General features: G+C 40.6%; 2 protein-coding genes across 2 annotated transcripts in view; both read left to right on the top strand.

Annotated features, from left to right (window-relative positions):
- LOC132518403 (protein diaphanous homolog 1-like) overlaps positions 1–22,616 on the top strand; it is a 43,369-nt gene extending 20,753 nt beyond the window's left edge. The window contains exons 2-17 of the mRNA XM_060146368.1: positions 5,952–5,978; positions 6,990–7,145; positions 9,832–9,933; positions 10,271–10,401; positions 10,596–10,682; positions 11,527–11,590; positions 12,771–12,910; positions 14,127–14,235; positions 14,696–14,806; positions 15,125–15,243; positions 15,906–16,022; positions 16,651–16,766; positions 18,496–18,560; positions 19,491–19,670; positions 20,809–21,576; positions 22,464–22,616. Coding sequence (XP_060002351.1) covers positions 5,952–5,978; positions 6,990–7,145; positions 9,832–9,933; positions 10,271–10,401; positions 10,596–10,682; positions 11,527–11,590; positions 12,771–12,910; positions 14,127–14,235; positions 14,696–14,806; positions 15,125–15,243; positions 15,906–16,022; positions 16,651–16,766; positions 18,496–18,560; positions 19,491–19,670; positions 20,809–21,576; positions 22,464–22,616 — 2,445 coding nt within the window. The remainder of the gene's footprint in view (positions 1–5,951; positions 5,979–6,989; positions 7,146–9,831; positions 9,934–10,270; positions 10,402–10,595; positions 10,683–11,526; positions 11,591–12,770; positions 12,911–14,126; positions 14,236–14,695; positions 14,807–15,124; positions 15,244–15,905; positions 16,023–16,650; positions 16,767–18,495; positions 18,561–19,490; positions 19,671–20,808; positions 21,577–22,463) is intronic.
- Positions 22,617–23,437: 821 nt separating this feature from the next.
- The window catches only part of LOC132517156 (protein diaphanous homolog 1-like), a 52,366-nt gene continuing 50,711 nt past the window's right edge, over positions 23,438–25,092 (top strand). The window contains exon 1 of the mRNA XM_060143825.1: positions 23,438–23,455. Coding sequence (XP_059999808.1) covers positions 23,451–23,455 — 5 coding nt within the window. The 5' untranslated portion in view covers positions 23,438–23,450. The remainder of the gene's footprint in view (positions 23,456–25,092) is intronic.

Raw genomic sequence — 25,092 nt, 5'->3', positions numbered from 1 at the left:
GAGTGCAGGCTCAGTTGTGGCGCACAGGCTTAGTTGCTCCGCGGCATGTGGGATCTTCCCGGACCAGGGATCAAACCTGTGTCCCCTGCATTGGCAGGAGGATTCCTAACCACTGCACCACCAGGGAAGCCCTGTGCCATATTTTAGATGCCACATATAAGTGATATCATATGGTATTTGTCTTTCTCTTTCTGACTTACTTCACTTAGTATGATAATCTCTCAGTACATCCACGTTGCTGCAAATGGCATTATTTCTTTCATTCTTATGGCTGCGTAGTATTCCATTGTATATATAAACCACGTCTTCTTTATCCACTCATCTGTTGATGGACATTTAGGTTGTTTCCATGTCTTGGCTATTGTGAATAGTGCTGCTGTGAACATAGGGTTGCATGTATCTTTTAAAATTATAGTTTTTTTCTGGATATATGCCCAGGAGTGAGATTGCTGGATCATATGGCAACTCTATTTTTAGTCTTTTGAGGAACCTCCATACTGTTTTCCAGAGTGGCTGCACCAACTTACATTCAGTACTGGGAAGTATTCTTGAATTATTTCCTTGATAGCTTCCTCCTCTGTTCTCCTGTTATTTGGATATTGGACCTCCCAAACTGATCTAATTTTCTTATCTTTACTCTCTTATTTTTCCATCTCTGTCTTTTTGCTCTAATTTTGGGAGATATCCTCAAATTCTTATCTTCCAGCCCTTATATTGAGTTTTCTCTTGAGTTTCTGTTCTCATGTGTTCAATTTCTCAGGGTTCTTTTTCCTCTGAATGTTTCTTTTTAAAATGGCATTATAGGGACTTCCCTGGCAGTCCAGTGGTTAAGACTCTGCACTTCCACTGCAGGGGGCGTGGGTTTGATCCCTGGTCGGTGGGCTAAGATAATGGATGCCGCACAACATGGCCAAAACTTTAAAAAAACAATTTAAAAAAATGGCATTATGTTCTCCCTTGTGGATATTAATTTTTTTTCCTAATCTTTCTTTTTCTTGCATAGTCTCTGTATAATGAGTTGCTTTTTCCCCCCCTCTTATTAGGATTTTTCCTCATGTGTTTGATAATCCTTGGTTGTCTGTTAATGTTTAAAAATGCGGGGCTAAAAAACTCATTGGTAACTCTGGATGCATGGGTAGGGTTTGTTAGCTGTGCAGTTTATTGTAGGCTAGCCCTGTCCAATAGAAATATAATGTGAATCACATATGTAATTTTAGATTTTCTAGTAGCCACAGAAAAAGAAAAAAGTGAAAAGAAACATGTGAAATTAACTTTAATAATAAAATTTTTAATCCAGTATATCTAAAACATTATTTTAACATGTAATAGATATAACAATTATATATAATTATATATAACAATTATATATATCTATAACAATAGATATAACAATTTTAACATGTAATAGATAATAACAATTATTACCTTCTGTTTTTTATATGAAGTTATTGAACTCCAGTTTTTATTTTACATTTATAGCACATCTCAATTTGGATGCTAAATTTTCATGAAGATACTTGATGTGTATTTAGATTTGAAAAAATTTACAGGTGAAAGGTAGATTCACATACCTAGCGTGTTCCAAGCACATTGATACTTAAGTTTAACAATAACAGTAAAATATTAGCTTTTAATTTTAAATTTCAATAAAATTAAATAAAGTGAAAAATTCCTTTTTCAGTTGCACTAGGCACATTAGAAGTGCTTAATAGTTACCTGTGTCTGGTAGCTACCATATTGGATGGCATGGTTCATCTGCTTGGACTATGTCAGTAGCTTAATGTTGTTTTTCAATTCCCCAGAGAAGGCTCTTCCAACCTTCTGCCTCAAGGGTAAGGGTTTTGGGGTGCTGGGGTCCTGAGAAACTAGAAGGGGGAAGGTGCTGGGTGTCTCAGCACCTCAGCTGGGTGTCTCAGCTGGGTGTCTCATATAATCTATGCTTATAGTATGCATAGATTATTACTCTTCCTTTTGGTATAGGATCTCTGCCCACAACTGTGCCTAGCATCCCCTGATCCAGAGATATGTGTTTCTTCTAAGAATAAATTTCCAGACTTTTGCTGGAGTAAGGGAGGGTAGTCTCCCAATGGCATGGGGGGAGGGGTGTTGGGGGGTAACGGAGGATCTACCTGTCCAACTGCTTCTTAAACAGCTTTCAAACCAATCTTATTTTTGGGTCTCCCCCTCCCTCCAACTGCCCATTTCTTTAGGTACCTGGTGCTGCTAATTCCTGAGCCTGTTGAGGATCCTGAAGTACAATTTGGATTGGTCATTAGCTTTTCCTATGGCAGGTTTAGGACTCAGTTTTCTTAGGTCTGTTGGGTCTTAGTCCTAGCTTCAAAAGTTGATTGCAGTTACGCTTTTCTTGTTCTTCCCAACCTTGTAGGCTCCTTTCCTCTATCATTTTTTCTTTCTAAAAATTCCTTTTCTGTAAATTTAGAAGGGTTTCAAAAAGCGGGGAAATTTGATTCAGTCTACCGTCTTTTATCTGGAAGTTCCTATTAATCTGTATTCATGAGCAGATTTTGATATGCTAAAAAATTTCATTCCGTATTTATGCTTCCTTCAGTATCTGTATTTGTAGTTAAAGGTTTTAGTATAGTTTTAGTGGAAGACTCAGTAGGAGGGACAGGACGATGAAGTATTTAGTGAAGATAAGTAAGGGTTTATAGTTTGGGGGCAGAAAATAATTGATAGCAAACAAGGAGAAAGGTGAGTGTAGAAGCATTTAGAAAGAAGTAGGTGGGATCATTAGAGACTATGTTAAAAAGCTTGAACCTCTGGGGCATAAGGCATAAATATAGCTCCAGTAGCATTTATCTTCAAGGTCTCCACTATTTTTAGTCCTTCTTACTTTTCATGAGCTAGGAACCTCTTGTTGCATATCTCAGAGAATCCACAAAACAGTTAATGGTACAGTTAAAAAAAAAAAAAGCTGTTTGTAAACTGTATGTTCAAGATCTGTAAGGAAAGCACACATAGTATTAAATAAGTAAATTAATACACCCTCAGTATACTGTAGCAGCAGGTTCCATTTCAGTAATGGAACTGAGCTTGCTGTTTGGGTGTTCTGTTGGGTTCTGAAACAGAATTTTGCCTGTAGTACTGTGATTCACTTTGCTGGTAGATGCTGCCCTCTGTTGGAGTAGTTGAGGAAATGCATGGATCATTTTTACTGTCCTTACTCAAATTGAGCACTAAAGCATGGATAATTTTTTTAAGGAATAAATCTGTTTCTAATGATGCACCAAGGAAAGCAAGGGAGACTGGTTTCTTCCTTCTTAAGAAAAGAGATGTTTACTTTTGTATGTAAAGGCAACAGTTAGTGGGCATTAAATGGGAACAAGACAAGAATCTGGAGAATGCAAATATTTAGGGCTTTGGAATCTGGAAACCAGAGTTCTATACCCAGCTTGCCCTTATTCATGTGACCTCAGTGATTTACTCCACCTATCTGGGCTTCAGTTTCTTCACTAATGCAGTGAAGAGGTGGAATAGATTTGAGGGCTTTTGCAGGGATTAGTATTTTAGGAGAGCAGCCCCAGATTATGGTATCTGTTCATAGGAGATATAATGACTAAGTCTTAGGCTCTACCCTGAAGGAACTTAGTCTGGAAATGGCTAGAGGAGGCAATCAAAAGAGAGTTGTAATCCACTTCTAGTGCTGTGAGACAGGAAAGTATCTATTTCTATATACACACAAGGAGAGGTACCCATCCAATTAGAGGAGGTATCATCCTGTAGGGCCTGTTGGAGCTAGCCTTGAAAGCACAGTCTAGTCTGAGGGAAGCAGCAGCCTAGAGAAAGTCTTGGGTTGTGAGACAGCAAGATCTGTTTGTGGACCTGCAAACTAGTTAGGATGCCCAGAACATAGAGTTTGAAATGGAGGGTTTGTTGAGAGATGAGTCAAGGGAGAGAAGCCAGAAGTGTCATATGCCATGCTAAGGAATTTGGATCTTAACCTGAGGGCAGTAGGGAACTATTGCAGGGTTTTAAATGGGAAATAACGTGGACAGCTTGGCATTTTAGAACGATTACTCTTGGGTATAGTATATAGAATGGATTTTGTGTTGGGCAGATGGGATTGAAGGCAAGGAGATCAGTTAGGAGGCTATTACAGTAAATCAAACAGGAGATCATAGTGGCGTGAAGTTCAATAGTGGGAATGGAGGGAAAAGAAATAAGAGTCTGCAGACAGAACAAGCTGCTGGTTTGTTGTTCTTTAACTTAACCTGCAGCTGAGATTGATTCATTAGACCCAGGTTCTGTTACCTACATTATATCCATCCCAGAATTGTTTGGGTTGTTGCTTGGTTCTGAGGGAACATTTTGAGTTTGGAGGACAAGGTTCTGGAAGCACTTGCTCTAGGAGCAAATAAGTTTAACCTTCGCAATGGCAACCTAACTATAAACATTCATCCTTTTTGTGGCTTGTTTCACTTCTGTGTGTCAGGTGACAGGGTGGTGACAAAAGGAACTGTGAGTCTCCTTGGGTGTTGCGGTCTCTGCTTCATCATCCTTCTGCCTTTGCTGCCCTTCTGCCTTTACTTTGTGTAAACAGCACACACAAAGTAACTTTAGATTCCATTGACACTGAGCAAGGATCCTATGGTTTCGGGTGAGTGATTAGCATTCCATCAGTAGAAGGTTGACCTCCTCTGGACCGTGGAGGGCAAAGTTAAGATTCACAGTTCACACTGGATTTAACCGAACTCTGACATGGGGCACATGAACATAAGGACATAGATTTTTCTCGTCTGTAAAAAGGTTGGTAAAGTAGCTTTGTGGCAGTGTCAGAAATAGTTTTTCATTAGTTGAGAAAAGTTCATCAAGAGGCATTTACTATACTCTTCTAAGGACATTAGCAAAAATAGATATGGTTTAAAACTAAGTATTAGAATGAAGAATTCCTGCTTTCCTGGAATACCTGCTTGTTCAGATTTTTTGGGGTAAAGTGTAGCACATATACAGAAGAGAATATAAAACATACAGAATAATTATAAACAGAACATCCATGTAACCATCATCCATATCAAGAAATAGAATATTATTGTAAGCACCCCTGAAGCCCCCTGTCCCCTTCTGCAGTCATTACTCTTCCACCCACTTCAGGTAACCACTCTTTTGCCATTTGTGGTAATCATTCCCTTTATAATTGTACATCCTAAATAATATAATTTAGTCTTGCATGTTTTTAATCTCAGTGTATAAGAAATAATACATTCACTTTTATGTTTGTGAGTAGCTGTAAGTTCATTCACTTTCTTTGTGTAATTGTTTTCCACTCTACCATTATACGAGTTTATCCATTCTATTCTTGATAGCTATTTGGATTGTTCTCTGTTTTATTGATAGATATTACAGTGTTGCTGTGAACATTCTTGTTATACACAACCTGCTATATATGTGCAAGTTTCTGAAGGGTAGATTTATAGGAACTGATATGTTGAGTTGTAATATATCTGCATATTTTAACTTTACTAGATCATGCCATACTGTTTTCCAAAGTGGCCATAGCAATTTACATTCACACCCACAGTGTGTGAGAGCTCCCGCTGCTCTGTGACTAGACAGACACACATGAAAATTTTTGCCAGTCTTGAGTGTGAAATGATATCTCGTTGTGGTTTTAGTTTGCATTTCCTTGTTTACTAATGCAGTTGAACACATTTCATAGGTTTATCAGTCATCCCATTTAGAGTTTTTTCAGTTCTCCACCTTTTTTTCCCCAAAGGATTGTTATATTTTAGTGACCTTAAAACTCCTACCCCTTACCTAAGGGAATGTGCCAAGGAATAGTCTGGCAGAAATCTAGCATGTGGGAAGGAGCCTAGATCCTTTCAACTTATTTTCTCCTCTTTTTTTCCCCAACCCATCTGGTATTTGGGAGCTTTCCTGGCATTTCACTGATCTCTCTTCCCTTTCTTCTCCCTCGTTTTTCCTGTTCCTAGACTCTGAAGCGGCTCATGGCAGATGAGGTAAGGAAATTTTGTTCAGCATGTGCATGGCTCATTTCCTACACTATGATATTTACCAGTTGCAATAACTTTGACTTTCTATAACTTATAAATGTGATATGGGTTCTATTCTCAGATCATCCCAAAGCTTTTTCCTAACTCTTTGCTCTGTTTGACCCATTGCATGCATTTTCCTGGCACATTCATTGGCTTCCAAGGTTAGGCATGTTCTTTAAACTCCAAGCTGACTTGCTGTCTGGATGTCACTCTTATCATTTGAAGCCCCAGAATGCTTGCAGATATTTACTGTTATTTTCAATCAGGTAGTGCCGATAAGCTGCAGCTTATCGGTAGCTCTTTTTGAATCGAACACTTGTCCTTGCGGTTTGAGGAGCGGTTCATAAGCATTTGGTTGACAGAGAGATGACATATATACCCCTGAAGTAGATTATATTCTTTGCAAAGGGGATTTTGGAGAATATGTACTGAACTTTTGCTGCTTACATAACACAAGTGCTATGGAGCGTACAGAAGAAAGAAAAAGGAATGGTTGCTGGTTTTAAGGCATTTCCTTGTTTCTTGTATATGACTTATATCTATCAAAATCTATGGTCACACTTACCTCTTGAAGGGAGAGATCCTCTGAGGGCCTGGCCATATTTATTATTGGATAGCTAGAGGGAAACAAAAGGCATTTTACTGAGCACTCTGCACATGAGGTGCTGTCAGTTCTGTGCTGCTAGAGGGCTTAGAAATGACAGGGGAGCTAAAGAACAAAGTTTTCTCTTTTTAGAGAGTTGCCAGTTCTTAATACTTCATTCCTCTTATCTTTGGATGAAGGTGAGAGTACAGAGTCCGTGTAGTAAATTAGGTACAAGGAAGATTGGTTTCTCTTTTTCATGTCAGAAGAGCCTTGAACTGGCCACAAACCAGAGGAGCCATGCACGTATAAGAAGTTAGAGGCTATTTGATGTGTGCTTTGTTGTGTAAACGAAAATGGATCACTGCTAATACTTTTTTATTCTTTCTCAGCTGGAGAGATTTACCAGCATGAGAATTAAGAAGGAGAAAGAGAAGCCTAATTCTGCTCATAGAAATTCTTCTGCATCATATGGGGATGATCCCACTGCACAGTCATTGCAGGATGTTTCAGATGAGCAAGTTCTAGTACTCTTTGAACAGATGCTGGTAAGTTTCCCACCCCAGAGCATTGCTTCTTCTTGAAAATGCTTTTACGAGCATGATGGGCCCTTTTTTGTGTACAGTCCCCCTTAACTATCCTTTAATTACAAAAAATTCCAGACTTAACAGAAAACTTCTTAATAGCAGTCCCATTAATGAAGGGACTACATATACAAGCGCCAGTCCGTAAGATTGGAATCTATGAATTAGGCTTGGAAATATCTGATCACTGACCACCTTGTTAATGTCCTTCAGCCCAGCAGCACTTTAGCCACAAAGATATAAAATGAGTGGGCCAGCTCTTGTGGTAGTGTGATGACCACCTTTGGGTTAGCCAGAGTAGATAAAGTTTTAAAACATTCACAACAAAATCTATATGAAGAAGAAGCTGAGTGACTTCCCTGGTGGCGCAGGGAATCCGCCTGCCAATGCAGGGGACACAGGTTCGATCCCTGGTCTGGGAAGATCCCACATGCTGCCAAGCAACTAAGCCTGTGCGCCATAACTACTGAGCCTGCACTCTAGAGCCCGTGAGCCACAACTACTGAGCCTGCGTGCCACAACTACTGAAGCCCGTGAGCCTAGAGCCCATGCTCCACAACAAGAGAAGCCACCGCAGTGAAAAGCCTGTGCACCGCAACGAAGAGTAGCTGCCGCTCGCCACTAGAGAAAGCTCACGCGCAGCAATGAAGACCCAACACGGCCGAAAATAAATAAATAAGAGGGAGGGAGGGAGGGAGGGAGGGAGGGAGGGAAAGAAGAAGCTGAGGAATAGAAAGGCATCGTTTGCCCGAGATCTTCTACTTAGTGGTGAATCTGGAAAGAGAATTCTGATGTTACAATCACTAGAAGACCTTTAAAGGTTGGGGCTGAGGTCAGTTCAATAATGAGCTGTGCATGGATGTGACTGACTTTGCTGTCTTCAGTGAGGACCATTGCGTGGGGAGGACACTGAGTGAATGTCCGCTAGTGCTAAGTCTTGGAAAGTTTTGAGTACATGCTTATAAGGTTTCATGAGACCTATATATTAACTTGGATTTATGATCTCAGATTCAATTAGAGATTAGTGGCAGGCCTAACTTAATTAAAAGCATGCACTTAAAACCCTTAAAACTGAGGCCTGGTACCTGTGGTAGTCACCACTCAACCAGTACTACTATTATTACTTTTCCTTGAAGCTTTCAGTTTGTCTCATAATAATCCAAGTGTGTTAAGAGTCCAAGAGTATGATCTATCAAGACAGTCTCTTGGCCTTGGATTGCAAATTAAATGTCTTTAGGGCCAAGGGAGGAAGCATAAGTAAGTTAAGCAGGCTACATAGAAGATGATAAAAAGGAGAAAGGACTGCAGTAAAATGAAGGACTTTGGGCATTTTTGATAAACTCCAACCACGATTCAGTTCCAGTAGGTTTTGTAGCATTCCAGTTGGGAATGCTAGCCCAGTAGTGCCAGATATTTTTGTTTTTCAAAAGAAACCAGAAATCTCTATTTTTTTAAAAAAACAAAAATTGTTTTTTAAAAAACAAGTATCATAGCCAGCATTCAGATTTCCTGAATTAGGTCATTTTTAGAAAAACAATTTGTTTGTTCAAATTATAATTCCAGGTAAGGTCCGTTGTGATACTCTACTAAGTTTCATTTGAACTATAGGTTTTCCTCCCTCTCTTTAATCCTTGCTTTTGTTAGAAAAAATTTGTTGAAGAAGCTGTTTGACCTGTAGAGTTTTCCATAATCTTAAATTTGCTGATCGCATCCCTTGGCGCTATAAATTCATATTTTTATATGAAGTCTCTCAAATTTAAAATGTTGAGCTAGCCAGACAAAACGTACTTTATCTTTGGTTCTGATTCAACCTGAGGGCCAGTATTTTGCAACTTCTTTGTTCAGTTTATCTGTAAAAGGAGGAAGAAAGCACCAGGAATTGAGTCAGAAAGAAGTCAAATTATTACTGTGACAATTTGGTGGTGGTGATTCCTTCACACATCACACACATACACAAACACACACATGGGGAAGAAATTGAATATACCCTTTTTTTTTCTCCTATACTTTCCCCGTTTCAAATAATATTCTGGACTTGTTAGGGTTAAACTTGTGCTCACAAAAATAGGAGGCTCAGACACATGGTTATATATGTAACAGGGTCAAGCAGAGCCTTTCCCCCAATGACACACTCCAGGTTATGTCTGCTGAGGGAATTTGTCACAGTTTCCAGTTCTTTCTTCATGGGAAAGGAGTTTGTACAGGGACTTAGTTAACCAGGGGTAATGGGTGTTTAGGCCCTAGAGTGGTGCCGATTTTGCTGGTGTTTGCATGATGCCAGTCATCCAGTGCTTCAGTCTGAAGAGATGATTAAGGTCCATCCTAAGTGCAGAAAATACTATGTTTGCTTTTCTTTCAATAATGCAAAATAAGTTTTCCCTCTATATTGAGAGTCCACTTTTGTTAGGGAAAAATTCAGTGTATGTGTATAAAAATGTCTGTTGGGATTTATAATAAACTGTTAACCATGTTTATCCCTAAGGAATTCCTATCATCTATAATAGCTTAAGTCTCTAAGGATCAGGAAAATTTATTTATTCAATAAGCATTTAGTATGTTCATCTCTTTACTAAGTATACTAAACATTAAACACTGAAAACTTGTAAGGAATTCAAGCCAATTTTTCCCCCTTTTTTCCTCCCGTTTCTAGTTGGATATGAACCTGAATGAGGAAAAACAGCAACCTTTGAGGGAGAAGGACATTATCATCAAGAGAGAGATGGTGTCCCAGTACTTGCACACCTCCAAGGCTGTGAGTCCTGGGGCAGGTACCCACGACGTGGGAGACTGTGCCCTTATCTTGGACCTGTTTGTTTTGCTACTTTTATAGAACTTTTCATGTCCACATCAGTTTTATTTCATTCTTTTATATAAACCTACTCATTTGAGTTACTTTTCTTGCATACTTTTGCCTGATTCGATCTTCATGAAGTATGTATGGGTAATGGGAAGGAAATTCTGAGTCTCACACAGTTTGGTGGTATATATAATGGGTGTTTGCCCTCATATTGTTTAAACTGTATTAACTAATTCTGGTCCAATTTATGACTGAGTCCAGTGTTTACTAATCTCTGTATGCTCCTTTCCAGGGCATGAGTCAAAAGGAGAGCTCTAGGTCAGCTATGATGTACATTCAGGAGCTGAGGTCGGGCTTGCGGGATATGCCTCTGCTCAGCTGCCTGGAGTCCCTTCGTGTCTCCCTCAACAACAACCCTGTCAGGTGAGGATTCTGAGGTAGTAACAGGAGTGAGAGCCCAGTGTTGGAGCTCACTGGTGGGGATTAAAGATCAAAGGAGTCAGGGAAGTATGAGACTGTTTTGGATTGGAAGTAAAGAGTTGCCAGGATATACTTCATTTTGGTGGATATTTATTGATTTGATTTGATATTGCATCGTCTTTGTCTCTTCCTTACAGTTGGGTGCAAACATTTGGTGCTGAGGGCCTGGCTTCCTTATTGGACATCCTTAAACGACTTCATGATGAGAAAGAGGAGACTGCTGGGTGAGGACTTCCGAGTCTTGGCATCTTCTAGGTGGAGGGTAGTAGAGGACTTGGCTGTTTGCTCTAAAGGAGAAAATGGCAGTTAAATGGAAAGTTATGGACTAGGATATTATGTTGTTAGCTGAGAATGGGGTTTATCGTAGGGGTGACTGGAGAATGAGGGATGATTATAGGTACAGGGAAAGGAGGAACTTAAATTTCACGGTGAATAACACAAGATATATACCACATAAGATTGTGAGTCTCCCAGCACAGGTTCTTATCCAGTCTGGAAACAGGGTCTGATTTAGTCTAAAGCTCTTCTGTGATCTGGTCTGGGTCATATCTCATTTGGAAGTCTTATAATACACTTGATCAGTTTGGGACTAGCTTTATGACAGTCTTCAGGATTGGAATAATTCTGGGGATACCTTGCACTGTCTTAGGTTAGGCTACCTTGAAGCCAGCCTGACCCAAAATGATTTCTCTACTTCCTGGGATCTTTCCAAAACAAAACACAGGACCTCTACCTCCTGAACGTACAGACTTGAAACCTCTGACGCAGTGAGGCAAGCAGTAATAGGTGGGATGTTATCCTGATAGAATTTAGCCCTTAGGAGCCTACAGGGAGTTAAAGAGAAGATTTTAATATAATACTGAATTCTTGGTTTATGAGAGGATTAACCAATGGTTCTTTCTTCAGCTACCTCTTTTCACCAGTGTTTTAGGGTAGAGTGCTATGTGCTAGAATTTACTCAGCTACTAGTTGGGAGTGTTCCTAAGACCCTTGTTTACAAGATTGAAAAGTCAAATGGGGAGGGGTATAGAATGAAGGGACTTCACTGATTATGTCTTCTACATGCAGAAGCTATGATAGCCGTAACAAGCATGAGATCATCCGCTGCTTGAAAGCTTTTATGAACAACAAGGTAAGATATTTCCCATTCTCATTCAACCCCCATCGTGACCGCTGTTTTTTCTCTTCTGTTGGCAGACTCAAAAAGGGACCTAGGAATATGAGGTTCAAGGCTTCTAGCTTTCCCTTTTAGTACCGTAACTTTTTGATCACCACATACACATACTTTTATGGATCTTTTCCCTCAGTTGTAATGTCTGTTTCAGAGGATAGGCTTAATTTTCTTCTTCTGTTTATACTTTTTTTGCTAATTCTTAAATTTCCTGACCTGTAGTTATTATTTTTGGAAGGTTTACTTTATTTTCTGCTTATTTGTTGTTGTTTTTTCCCCAGTCTATTCCTACTTTACAATCTTTTCTTCCTTCCTTTCTTTTTCTTTCTCTCTTTCTCTCTCTCTTCCTCTTTCTTTTTCTTTTTTTGTCTGTTTAGTATTTAAACTTAGGGATCCTACAGTTATCTGTTCCTCAGTGCAAATCTGTCTTCCTCACTATTTAATTTTGTTATAATTATTCCACTGGCTTAGGGGGAGCATTGAAAAGAAACATAAGAATCAAAGTTTTTATTCTTGGAAGACGTAGAATTCTGTTGTGTCTTCTAGAAAATTATTTTGCTCTGCTCATTTCTGTTTAGCTATATTGGAAAAAGTGTTCTACCCTATATTAGTTTGCTAGGGTTACTATAACAAAGTACTACAAACTGGGTGTCTTAAACAACAGAAGTTCATTTATCTCACAGTTCTAGAGGCGATACATCCAAGATAAGGTGTTGATAGGGTAGGTTCCTTCTGAAGGCTGTGAGAGAGGGTATGTCCCATGCCTGTTTCCTAGCTTCTGGTGTCTCGCTGGCAATCCTTGACATTCCTTGGCCTGTAGATGCATCACCCCAATCTCAGCTTTTGTGTCCACATGGCGTTCTCCCTGTGTGCACATTGTGTCCAAATTTCCCCTTTTTATAAAGATAACCATTATATGGGATTAAGGGCCCACCCTACTCTAGTCTGACCTCATGGTAATCTAATTACACCTGCCAATGACACTATTTCCAAATAAGGTTACATTCTGAGGTAATGGGGGTTAGGACTTAAACATACGAATTTTGGGAGGAGCACCATTCAATCCATAAGAACCCGTAAACTTGTCCTTGGTTAGATGCTCTCACCTTTAAGCCTCCCTTTTCTCTTTTTGTCCTACCAGTTTGGAATCAAGACCATGTTGGAGACAGAAGAAGGAATTCTGCTGCTGGTCAGAGCCATGGATCCTGCTGTTCCCAACATGATGATTGACGCAGCTAAGCTGCTTTCTGCTCTTTGTATCCTAGCACAGCCGGAAGACATGTATGTGACTGGAATTATTTTTCTTCTCTATTTTTTTATCATCTTCTTTAGTCTAGAGGAATATTAAGTTGCTTGGGTGTCCACTTAGTCTTAAATACTAGGTAAGACTATATTTCTTACATGAACACTGTGTATCTTAATATTTAAGAAAGATTGTTAAGAGATGGAAGCTGTTCTGCATGTACCACTGGTTATCAAAGGTACAGCAGGATCTCCTAGATCTCCATTAATGTCTGTATTGTCTAGGACAAGGGTTTCTTTTTACATTTTTTTAAAATTCAGAAGTAACACACCATTATTTTTAAAATTCAAACAACATAGAAGTATATGAAGTACAATTTAACAACATCATCCCTTTGGCAAACCCTATTCAGCAGAGGTAACCACTGTTAATGGTGTGGTACAGTCTCATAGATCATTTTCTAGCACAGACAAATATTTACTAAATTCTAACACACCTGCCACTCCAAAAGATGGTTTCTTAGAATTAAGGAAAGATGGCTTATGCCTATAAAACCAATCTCATGTATAGGATAGATTTTTATTTTTATGGAGGGGTTTGGTTTAACAAAAGCTAAATCATACCACCATTCTTTTCAACTTGTTTCTTTTTATTTAACAGTAGCTCTTGGACATTCTTCTCTGGCAGTACTTCTAGATCTATCTTATTATCTTTAGTGGCTGTTTAGCATTTCATACTCTGTACGTCCCATAATTTAATGATTCCTTCATTGCTAGACTTTTAGGTAGAATTTTTTTTAGCACATTCTGACCCCTGCTCCAGATGATAAAAAATTTTATTATCAATTCTTGTGCATATATTCTTTGTACATATATTATTTCATATTTATGTGTTTATGTTACATAGATTTTCTAGAAGTAAGCCAGTGTTATGTGCATTAAAAAATTGGTACTGTTAAATGCCCCTCCAAAAGTTGTACCAATTTATATGCCATAGAACAGGGGTCTTAATTTGGTAAATATAGGTAGGAGTCTGGGGCGGATTTTAGAGAGTGCATTTTTCTGAAGAGATGGTCCTTAGTTTCCTGTTGATCTGGCCTCTGCTCCAGGTGATGAGAAGAAGAATGTGAGAAATCCAGAACATTGCTAATGTCTGTTTCCTAACTGATCTATGCCTCTGTATAATATACCTGTTGTGTACCTGTCTGTGTCAGAGCACCCAACCAGTTCTCTCCCTTTCCTTACTGTCTGGCAGGAATGAAAGAGTTTTGGAGGCGATGACAGAAAGAGCTGAAATGGATGAGGTGGAACGTTTTCAGCCACTGCTGGATGGATTAAAAAGTGGGACCTCCATTGCTCTCAAGGCATGTATACCTATGAAACTTGGCCCAAAAGTAGAATTCAAGATAGAAAGACTTAAGTTCATTTGACCTTTTAAGAGAACACATGGAGTGGTTACCAATGATATATATTTCAAAGTTCTTTCTGAAGGGAAAATGATTACCCTTCTCTCCAAGAAGGCAGAGAAAGAACTGTCTTCCTCATTATGAGATGGAAAAAAGTCATGGTATTTATTTACAGGCTAGAAAAATCAAGGCCTAGAACAAATTATACCATAGAATCTCTGGAAGCCTTTAGACCTCTGAACTCTCCAGACCTGTGTTTAAACCAAGTTGTATTGCTATATATAAGGAAGTCATTCTTGTAGTTTTTGTACTGAATCTTCTAGGTTATATTTGGGGGCCTCAGAATGCATGTAAAGAGAATGGAATCTTGATCTCTAGGAGTTAACATTGACACAGCTGCTGAATTTTCTTATTTTAGGTGGGATGCCTACAGCTGATCAATGCTCTCATCACACCAGCTGAAGAACTTGACTTCCGAGTTCACATCCGAAGCGAACTGATGCGCTTGGGGCTGCATCAAGTGTTGCAGGTGAGATGCAACACTTCATTAGAAAGGCTGGGCTGGTTCCTTCCTGCTCTTATAACCCCATCATCCCTGGGAAGACTTCGGTTTTCAGTTTAAAAACCAGGTTGAGGGAGTGCCCTGGTGGTCTAGTGGTTAGGATTCAGCACTTCCACTGCCGTGGGCTAGGTTCAATCCCTGGTTGGGGAACTGAGATCCCGCAAGCCATGCGGCATGCCAAAATTTAAAAAATTAAAAAAAAAAAAAAACAGGTTGAAATGTTTGGGTTTTTAACCAGCATAGGACACTTTTGGGTTCCCTGGCCTATACTTTTGCTGTTGACAGGACCTTCGAGAGATTGAAAATGATGATATGAAAGTGCAACTAACTGTGTTTGATGAACAAGGAGAAGAGGATTCCTATGACCTGAAGGGACGTCTGGATGACATTCGAATGGAGATGGAATATCCTTTTACTGACTGGGTTGAAGACACCAGACATTCAGTTGCATTCAGTTGTAGATCCCTGTAAGGAATGGTGTGGAGTTGATGACTTACACGAGGGCATTAGCCCTGTCTTCTTTGTAGGTGCCTTTTGATTGCCATCGGATATATTTACGTCATTGTGGACCAGAGAAGTTGGGAAAGGCGATCTGAGGGTTGCTCAACATGGAAGCAGCCATCATAATTAGTATAGACCTCCTAGAACATGATAGCTTAGCTTATTAAGATGTAGAGCTGGTTTTGGGAGAACATAGACAAGTCAGGGAGTGAGGTTGTAATTTGCTCTCTTGTATGTTTCCATGAGACTGACGGGGAATAATTTGGTTACCTATTGATACTTGCCACAAGTGACTTTGAGGCAGTTACCTTTTTGTGTCTTGTCTACTGCTCGATTTTCAAGCCAAGTACTAGGAGTTTTCTATCTCTGTGTATAGTACCCCCTGACCCACTGGTCCCCTGGCCAAAGAAAGTTTATAGAGCTTAAAGTTTAGGGCAGGGTTTACAGGAGGAACAGCTGTTAGAATAGAAGTGGCATCTTGCTACTTCTCCCGAGAGTTGGGCAAGCTACCTGTCAAACTTAGTTTCTAAATATATGCTTTCCTTAGCCTCTTCTCCTTTTCCACTGACTTCAGTGAAGTCTTCCAGATTCTCTTAAACACAGTGAAGGATTCAAAGGCAGAGCAACACTTCCTGTCCATCCTGCAGCACCTACTCTTAGTCCGAAATGACTACGAGGCCAGGTAAGGTGGTATACCTGTGGGAAGTTTTGAATTTGAGCCTAAGTGGAGAGTGCAAACTGCTTAAATTCAAAGATTGTCTGTAGAGAGAAAAGGAAAAGACAAAGACATGGATTAGAGTTCATTTTTAGTTTCAGACATTAAGGGAGTTGCCAGTTGTCCCTTTAATCCAACTGAAAGGCATCTCTGTGGAAGAGATGAGAGTGTATAAGGTGAACTGCCTCCCTCTTTTGGAATGGGGTGGTGGGGTGGAGTGAAGATGATAGCAAAGGAAGGCAGCCATTTAAAGTTGATTCATGTTGGAACATGAGATTCAAGCAGTAGAGTAGAGATTCAGCAATAGTAGTATCCATCACAGGCAGGATCAAGCTCGAATTTTAGATGGAAAAGGATTTGCACTCGGAGGCAGATGGCAAGAAGTTTTGACTATCTGAAGTAGATGGGGTAGCTGATGTGAAAGAGGGGGATTTCTTAGCATGGCAGCAATACTCTGTTAATTTTATGAAAAGGTCTTTTCCAGAACATTTATCCTCAGGTCCTTCTGCTGTCAAAACAGTTACCTTTCTTGATCCTGAATACCAAAATTTTATTTTGGTTTTCCTTTAATAACCTTATTTTGTTTCTTCTGTAGACCGCAGTACTATAAGTTGATTGAAGAATGTATTTCTCAGATAGTTCTGCACAAGAATGGGGCTGATCCTGACTTCAAGTGCCGGCACCTCCAGGTTGATATTGAGGGATTGATTGGTAAGCATATTTGTCTGTCTGGTTCCATAAAACATTGCTTCTTCTATCTTTCATTTTGCATCTTTCTTTCAGTGAAAATTTCAGAGAAGATACTTTTCTAGCCCCTGGTATTTCCATTTTCACCCTTTCTTAGGTGATATAACCAATACCTGTGCTAGGAATATATAGGCCTTTAGTTTATTTCTACATAATTCTAAAAATTTATCCTGTCTCATACACCACCCCACGTTTTGAAGGGACATCAGCTATTGTCTGCTACTCCTGCTGGTCCCAGAGATTCATAAGTATTACTTGTAGGTGTTCTCTGTGCCACCTGACATGGTGGCCTTACTGCATAACAGGCACTCAGAAATTATATGTTGAACTTAACTGAAAGTTCCATTTCTTTGTCTAGTACAGAACATTCTTTGTCTAGTACAGAACATTAAGAACATTTCTTTGTCTAGTACAGACATTCTTTGTCTAGTACAGAACATTCTTTGTCTAGTACAGAACATTAAGAACATTTCTTTGTCTAGTACAGAACATTCTTTGTCTAGTACAGAACATTAAGAACATTTCTTTGTCTAGTACAGACATTCTTTGTCTAGTACAGAACATTCTTTGTCTAGTACAGAACATTAAGAACATTTCTTTGTCTAGTACAGACATTCTTTGTCTAGTACAGAACATTCTTTGTCTAGTACAGAACATTCTTTGTCTAGTACAGAACATTAAGAACATTTCTTTGTCTAGTACAGACATTCTTTGTCTAGTACAGACATTCTTTGTCTAGTACAGAACATTCTTTGTCTAGTACAGAACATTCTTTGTCTAGTACAGAACATTAAGAACATTTCTTTGTCTAGTACAGAACATTCTTTGTCTAGTACAGAACATTAAGAACATTTCTTTGTCTAGTACAGACATTCTTTGTCTAGTACAGAACATTCTTTGTCTAGTACAGAACATTAAGAACATTTCTTTGTCTAGTACAGACATTCTTTGTCTAGTACAGAACATTCTTTGTCTAGTACAGAACATTCTTTGTCTAGTACAGAACATTAAGAACATTTCTTTGTCTAGTACAGACATTCTTTGTCTAGTACAGACATTCTTTGTCTAGTACAGAACATTCTTTGTCTAGTACAGAACATTCTTTGTCTAGTACAGAACATTAAGAACATTTCTTTGTCTAGTACAGAACATTAAGAACATTTCTTTGTCTAGTACAGACATTCTTTGTCTAGTACAGAACATTCTTTGTCTAGTACAGAACATTAAGAACATTTCTTTGTCTACTACAGACATTCTTTGTCTAGTACAGAACATTCTTTGTCTAGTACAGAACATTCTTTGTCTAGTACAGAACATTAAGAACATTCTTTGTCTAGTACAGAACATTCTTTGTCTAGTACAGAACATTAAGAACATTTCTTTGTCTAGTACAGACATTCTTTGTCTAGTACAGAACATTCTTTGTCTAGTACAGAACATTAAGAACATTTCTTTGTCTAGTACAGACATTCTTTGTCTAGTACAGAACATTCTTTGTCTAGTACAGAACATTAAGAACATTTCTTTGTCTAGTACAGAACATTAAGTTCCATTTCTTTGTCTAGTACAGAACATTATTAAGAAAAATAAAAAGAACAAAGACTGCCCTTTGGTTATGTAGAAGGGCTTAGGCAGAGAGAGGATAATACGAGAATTGGGAACTTGACTTCCTGACTGTTTGCCTTCTTTTTAGATCAAATGATTGATAAAACAAAGGTGGAGAAATCTGAAGCCAAAGCTACAGAGCTGGAAAAAAAGGTATGTATGAGAGATCAAAAATAATTGGAATATATCTTTCTTTATCTAAGGATTTTGATTTTTCTGACATGTGAAACAGTTACCTGTGATATATTCAGTGTTTAGCACACAGTAGCAGTTCCTAGGGGAACCCTTTCTGCTGTAGGTTACTCAGTGGAGAAAGTGGTGTGGATGTGATCATGAGGAGCTAGTCAGTCGTGAGTTTGCACAGTTCTTGGGCCCCTGAGCAGGAGGAAAGACAGGTGACACTCTCATATAACATTGACAGCACTTGGGTTTGCTTGGCGACTCAGGCCTTTTATCCATAGAACAACAGGAACTGGAATATGTCTGAATTCTCTTTTTCTCTTTGATTAAGGACTCCTATTGTTTTTGTTTTTTTAATTTTTTTTTTTTTTTTTTTTTTTGCGGTACATGGGCCTCTCACTGTTGTGGCCTCTCCCGTTGCAGAGCACAGGCTCCAGATGCGCAGGCTCAGCGGCCATGGCTCACGGGCCCAGCCGCTTCGCGGCACGTGGGATCTTCCCAGACCGGGGCACGAACCCATGTCCCCGGCACTGGCAGGCGGACTCTCAACCACTGCGCCACCAGGGATGCCCAAGGACTCCTATTGTTGATAGGTTTTTGATCCTTCAGAATACTGGGATTGTGCACCTTAGCTGTCCTGGTTAAATGTCTTTAAAATCTTAGTTGTTGCTGTTTTTAAAAATAACTCCAAGTATAGATAGACTATGGAAATAATCCCTGGCTTCCCCCTCCTTTAACCTTGATTTTAAGGTTGAAATCATGGTGGCCTTTTTTCCAGGCATCCCTTGGGTCAGTGAGCTCAATGGATCAAGGATTAGCACAAAACAGTAAATTATGGGGACTAACACCTGGCCTTTGCTGAGTTGGAGAGCTTACTGGGAGCCTGATTTCTTTCTCCTCTAGCTGGACTCAGAGTTAACAGCTCGACATGAGCTACAGGTGGAAATGAAAAAGATGGAAAGTGACTTTGAGCAGAAGCTCCAGGATCTTCAGGGAGAAAAGGATGCATTGGGTTCTGAAAAGGAAAAAATTGCCACAGAGAAACAGAACCTGGAAGCAGAAGTGTCTCAGCTCACAGGAGAGGTAATATCTGAACAGAGAAGGCAGAGTGACCTGTAACTGCCATCAGCAGCCTCAGAGTGAGCTTGTGTTGGAGCAGGACTGTCACCTTACTCCCAGGGAGGGTTCAGATACTAATAGGTAATCTAGTTAGATGGCACATATTTTTAAAATCATAGCTGTTTTGTTTTGGAAGTAAGTAATACATAGATGGAAAATTTGGAAAATACAGAACAACACAAAGAATAGATGAGTCACAGTACTACCCAGAAATAAAGATAGTAGCCTTCTAATAAATTTAGGAGTAAATACTAAATAAACTGTTCTCATATTTGCTATTTTTCTCTTATTTTAGTCGTCTCTGGACAGATTTATGCCCACACACTCTCTGCAGTTATAGATATTTATATGATCTGTGATACTTGATAACTTGATCACCTAGGTGGTTATATAATTACCTGTATAGCACATATGTTAATTACATACCTAGAATATTTGATTTACTTGATCTTTGCATTTTCTTTCTTTTTTAAAAAATTAATTTATTTTATTTTTGGCTGCATTGGGTCTTTGTTGCTGCGCGTGGGCTTTCTCTAGTTGCGGTGAGCAGGGGCTACTCTTCGTTGCTGTGTGCAGGCTTCTCGTTGCGGTAGCTTCTCTTGTTGTGGAGCACGGGCTCTAGGCATGTGGGCTTCAGTAGTTGCAGCACGCAGGCTCAGTAATTGTGGCTCGCAGGCTCTAGAGCTCAGGCTCAGTAGTTGTGGTGCACAGGCTTAGTTGCTCCGCGGCATGTGGGATCTTCCCGGACCAGGGATTGAACCTGTGTCCCCTGCGTTGGCAGGCAGATTCTTAACCACTGCGCCACCAGGGAAGTCCCGATCTTTGCGTTTTCTAATCAAAGGGAGAGTTTAACATAAACTTTGAAGTTGCCGTTTTAATGCAAAGCATACTGAACTAGGAACATGAAGACCTGAATTCTAGTTTTGTCTCTGTCACTAAATAGCTATGTGACTTTAGGTGGAGCCTTTCAACTGTCTGACTCCTTTCACTCCCTTCATGTGTAAAGTGAGAAGTTTGGATTAAGTAACTTCTTGGGTCCTTTCCAGCCCCAGTGGTCCCTGACATGGAGTGAGAAGTACTCCCATTGGTGTTATTTCTTTAGGTTGCCAAGCTGTCCAAGGAACTGGAAGATGCCAAGAAAGAAGTGGCTTCACTCTCCACTGCAGTTACTGCTGCAGCCCCTCCTAGCAGTGCTACTTTTCCCCCTGCCCCTCCTTTACCTGGTGACTCTGGGCCTGTCAGTCCCCCCTCACCCCCTTTACCAGGAGAGGTTAGCACAACCTCTGCACCCCCTCTTCCTGGGGGTGGGGCCATTCCTCCTCCACCACCTCCTCCTCCTCCTCTGCCTGGGGGTGCCTACGTCCCCCCACCCCCTCCTCTGCCTGGGGGTACCTGCATCCCCCCACCTCCCCCTTTGCCTGGGGGTGCCTACGTCCCCCCACCCCCTCCTCTGCCTGGGGGTGCCAGCATCCCCCCACCCCCTCCTCTGCCTGGGGGTGTTGGCATCCCCCCACCTCCCCCTTTGCCTGGGGGTGTTGGCATCCCCCCACCTCCGCCTTTGCCTGGGGGTGTTGGCATCCCCCCACCTCCGCCTTTGCCTGGGGGTGTTGGCATCCCCCCACCTCCGCCTTTGCCTGGGGGTGTTGGCATCCCCCCACCTCCTCCTCCCTTGCCTGGAGGACCAGGAATACTACCTCCCCCTCCCCCTCTTCCTGGTGGAATCCCTCCCCCCCCTCCATTTCCTGGAGGCCCTGGTATTCCTCCACCTCTCCCTTTTGGAGTTCCTGCAGCCCCAGTTCTGCCATTTGGATTAACCCCAAAGAAACTTTACAAGCCAGAGGTACAGCTCCGGAGGCCAAACTGGTCCAAGGTGAGAATTTCTGTCCATCTCTTCATCAGTAGATTTTAAGAGACCACTTCAGTTTCCTACTTTGTGTTTTGTGCATGGTTGGGCTTCCCTTTCTTATGGCTCACATCTGTCTGTCTTCAAGTTTCACTCATGTGTATGTTTATTCAGCAGATAATAGGCAAATCCTATATGCTGGATATCACTCGGGAGAGTTCTTCGAGCCCTATACTCTGCTACAAAACCTAAACTTATCCTTAAGTTAATATTTTTGCCCTTTTCTCTGAGGATATGAGTGCCATGGGATACCACACAGTTTGATAATAGTCATTTCACCAATCTGCAAGGTACTGATAAATTTTGCTGATCCAAAAGTCATGGATTTATGGATACAACTCCCTACCACTCCCACCCACCCCCACCCCGGTAAATAAGTTACACAGGATATGTTTGCATGGCACAGTGTGTGTTTGAGAGCGCTGTGATTCTGCATCAGCCTTTTGCTTCTGGAAACCAAGGTAAAATAAAGGAGCTTAGGGATTTGTTCATATAAAGTGAACAAATTTGGTACAGTTCACCACCCTGATGGGAAAAGTGTAATGTAGAGCAAGGGAAGATGTGAAATAAAGCCTTAATGCTTCTAAAAGTAGAGGATTTGGGGTTAGAAGGAGGATAAGCAGCATAACTGATTCTAGTTGTTGAATAATCACCAATAAACACATAACCTGGAATCGTCGTCTCCTGGTCCCACCACAAAGAGCATAGCTGTTCTCTGTGTCTCAGGTTAGTCTTATTTTAGTATGATGTTGACAATAACCAGCCAGCTGCTTCTTTTGCATCTTAATCAGTTTTCTAGGATGGAAAGTACAGAGCTCAGTTTAGTAACTCTTAACACCTGCCTGTATCCACAGTTTGTCGCTGAGGACCTTTCCCAAGACTGCTTCTGGACAAAGGTGAAGGAGGACCGATTTGAGAACAATGAACTTTTCGCCAAACTTACCCTTACCTTTTCTGCCCAGACCAAGAGTGAGTCCTTTCCTCTTTCATGCAAAGGGCCAGTGTAGGACTTAGAACATTTGTTAAGGGGGTCTCCCATTTCTTTCCCTTCCCTGGGCGAGGGTTGAAGAGAGCTGGGAGTTCCTATTCAGAAGAAAATAAGCTGGTTTTGAATTCTGGGGATGCTGGAGTTGGCAAAGAGAACTGTTGCGTGTACGTATTTTTCCCCCCAGTTTTTTTGCATGTAGGTATTTTACATGCATGTAGGTATTTTACACAAGTGTAACGTGTGGGGATATGAGGTTAATGTGACAGAGCTCAGGCTGGTCTGAGAGTATCATTTTGATGATACTCTTGAATGGATTCTGGCACTGCCTTTAAGGCGCCTTCTTTAGACCTACATATGTAATTGATAAGAGCTGAGCAGAGTCTTTAGTAGGTGAGGTGGCTGAACAACTGTGTTTGTAAAATAACAACCATATGTGATCCCTTTTCTTTTTTCCATTTCTTTCCAATATCTGATGCTTTCTCCTTCCTGGCACTTTGCTCCTGCAGCTTCAAAAGGTAAGAATACAGAAGAGCCTTGTAGTTGGGTCTCTTGAATATTAGAGAAAAAAAATGAAACAGATGTAAAGGGATTTCTCTTTAGAAAACTAAGACTAGAAATTGGGGATTGATTTCTCTTTTGCTAGGTTTTTCTTGAGAGTCCAGAAGGACCAGTAGCTCTGATGTTAGCTGACAGGGAAGAAAATTATTTTAAGTTGAAGCTACAATATACTTGCTCTTTCTTTGGAAGGTGAGGGACAACTTAAATAATACTGTTACTTTACATTTGTGTTGTATTTTACAAATTTCAAAGTGCTTTAACATATTCTACCCTATTAGGACTGCAAAGAAACCTTATGAGGTAGGTTGGGTGTATATTATCTCCGTTCCATAGCTTACATAGCCTTATTAGTTAGGTAGCTTGCCCGAGGTTTTATATGGCCAGATCCAGGGGTCTTGACTTCTGGTCTGTCTTTTCATATAAATTCTTGCTTTTCTTTTTCACCTTCATATCTTCCCCTTTATTTTAGAAGAGCTGATCTATTTTGCCCTTTTCTTTCTTCACTTCCTAATTCTTGTGGTTTCGTGCTGTCTTGTGATGGGACACTTACAGTTATTTCCCCAGAGGGATGCAGTATTTGCAAGATATTGTCATGTACCTAATGACAGTTATAACCTAATAATTTTGTATTTCCATCTTCTTCCAGCTTTTTTGTTTATTTAGAGGTTTATTATGACCCTAGTGATGACAATTAAGTGCAACTTCAGAGCACTCCTCCCTCCCCCTGCCAGTAAATAAGCATTTTTAAAGACAGTTACTACTTTTTTCCTTAAGTGATCTGATGGGACTAGGCTGCACTTCATTCTAATAAGATACCTAACAGAGGGAGTTTTCTGGTGGCCTAGTGGTTAGGATTCGGTGTTTTCACTGCAGAGGCCCGGGTTTCATCCCTAGTCAGGGAATCATCCCGCATGCTGCATGGCATGACACAGCCAAAATACAAAAAAAAAAAAAAAGAAAGAAAGAAAGAAAAGAAACCTGTGCCTCTGGCAGCCCCTAGTTACACATATGTATCTAGGAGTCAAAGATCACAGTGCTCAGGCCTGCCCTGTTGCCCTAGCATTCTGGGCAAAGTTGCCTTTTCCTCTAAGAGATATATCACCTTCTGAACTAAAGTTCAGCTCGGAGAATTACTTCTACCTGCTATTAAAAATGCTGTGATAATGACCACTTATACTACTCTAGAATATCAGCAAAGACTAGTTGACAATCAAAATCAAATCTGTAAGTTCACAGAATACATCCCTGTGTTGGCCTCTGGTGTCATTTTCTTTCTGGTGGCTGCATTCTGAGTGCCACTGCAAACGTACACTGACTCGGTCCCTTTTCCTGCCTGCTCTGTCACCATCCTTCTTTTATCCTGTACATTTGTATTGCTGTTGATTGCAGTGGAGTTTTCTGCAGTTTAGTGGTTTGCCTCGGCATTTTATTCCCACTGTGAATTGGTATGTAGTGTGTGTGTATGTATTTTTTTTTAGGCTGCGTTGGGTCTTCATTGCTGTGCAAGGGCTTTTCTCTCTAGTTGTGGCGAGCAGCATCCACTCTTCATTGCGGTGTTCGGGCTTCTCATTGCGGTGGCTTCTCATTGCGGAGCACGGGCTTTAGGCGTGCGGGCTTCAGTAGTTGTGATTTGCGGGCTCTAGAGCACAGGCTCAGTAGTTGTGGCACACGGGCTTAGTTGCTCCGTGGCATGTGAGATCTTCCCAGACCAGGGCTTGAACCCATGTCCCCTGCATTGGCAGGCAGATTCTTAACCAATGCGCCACCAGGGAAGTCCTGGTATGTAGTGTTTTTTTTTTTTATTAATTAATTAATTTTTGCCTGTGTTGGGTCTTCGTTTCTGTGCGAGGGCTTTCACTAGCTGCGGCGAGCGGGGGCCACTCTTCATCGCGGTGCGCGGGCCTCTCACTGTCGAGGCCTCTCTTGTTGCGGAGCAC

This window comes from Lagenorhynchus albirostris, chromosome 3 (assembly GCF_949774975.1).
Source record: "Lagenorhynchus albirostris chromosome 3, mLagAlb1.1, whole genome shotgun sequence".
Lineage (NCBI taxonomy): Eukaryota > Metazoa > Chordata > Mammalia > Artiodactyla > Delphinidae > Lagenorhynchus > Lagenorhynchus albirostris.
This window is presented reverse-complemented; position numbering and strand designations above follow the sequence as displayed.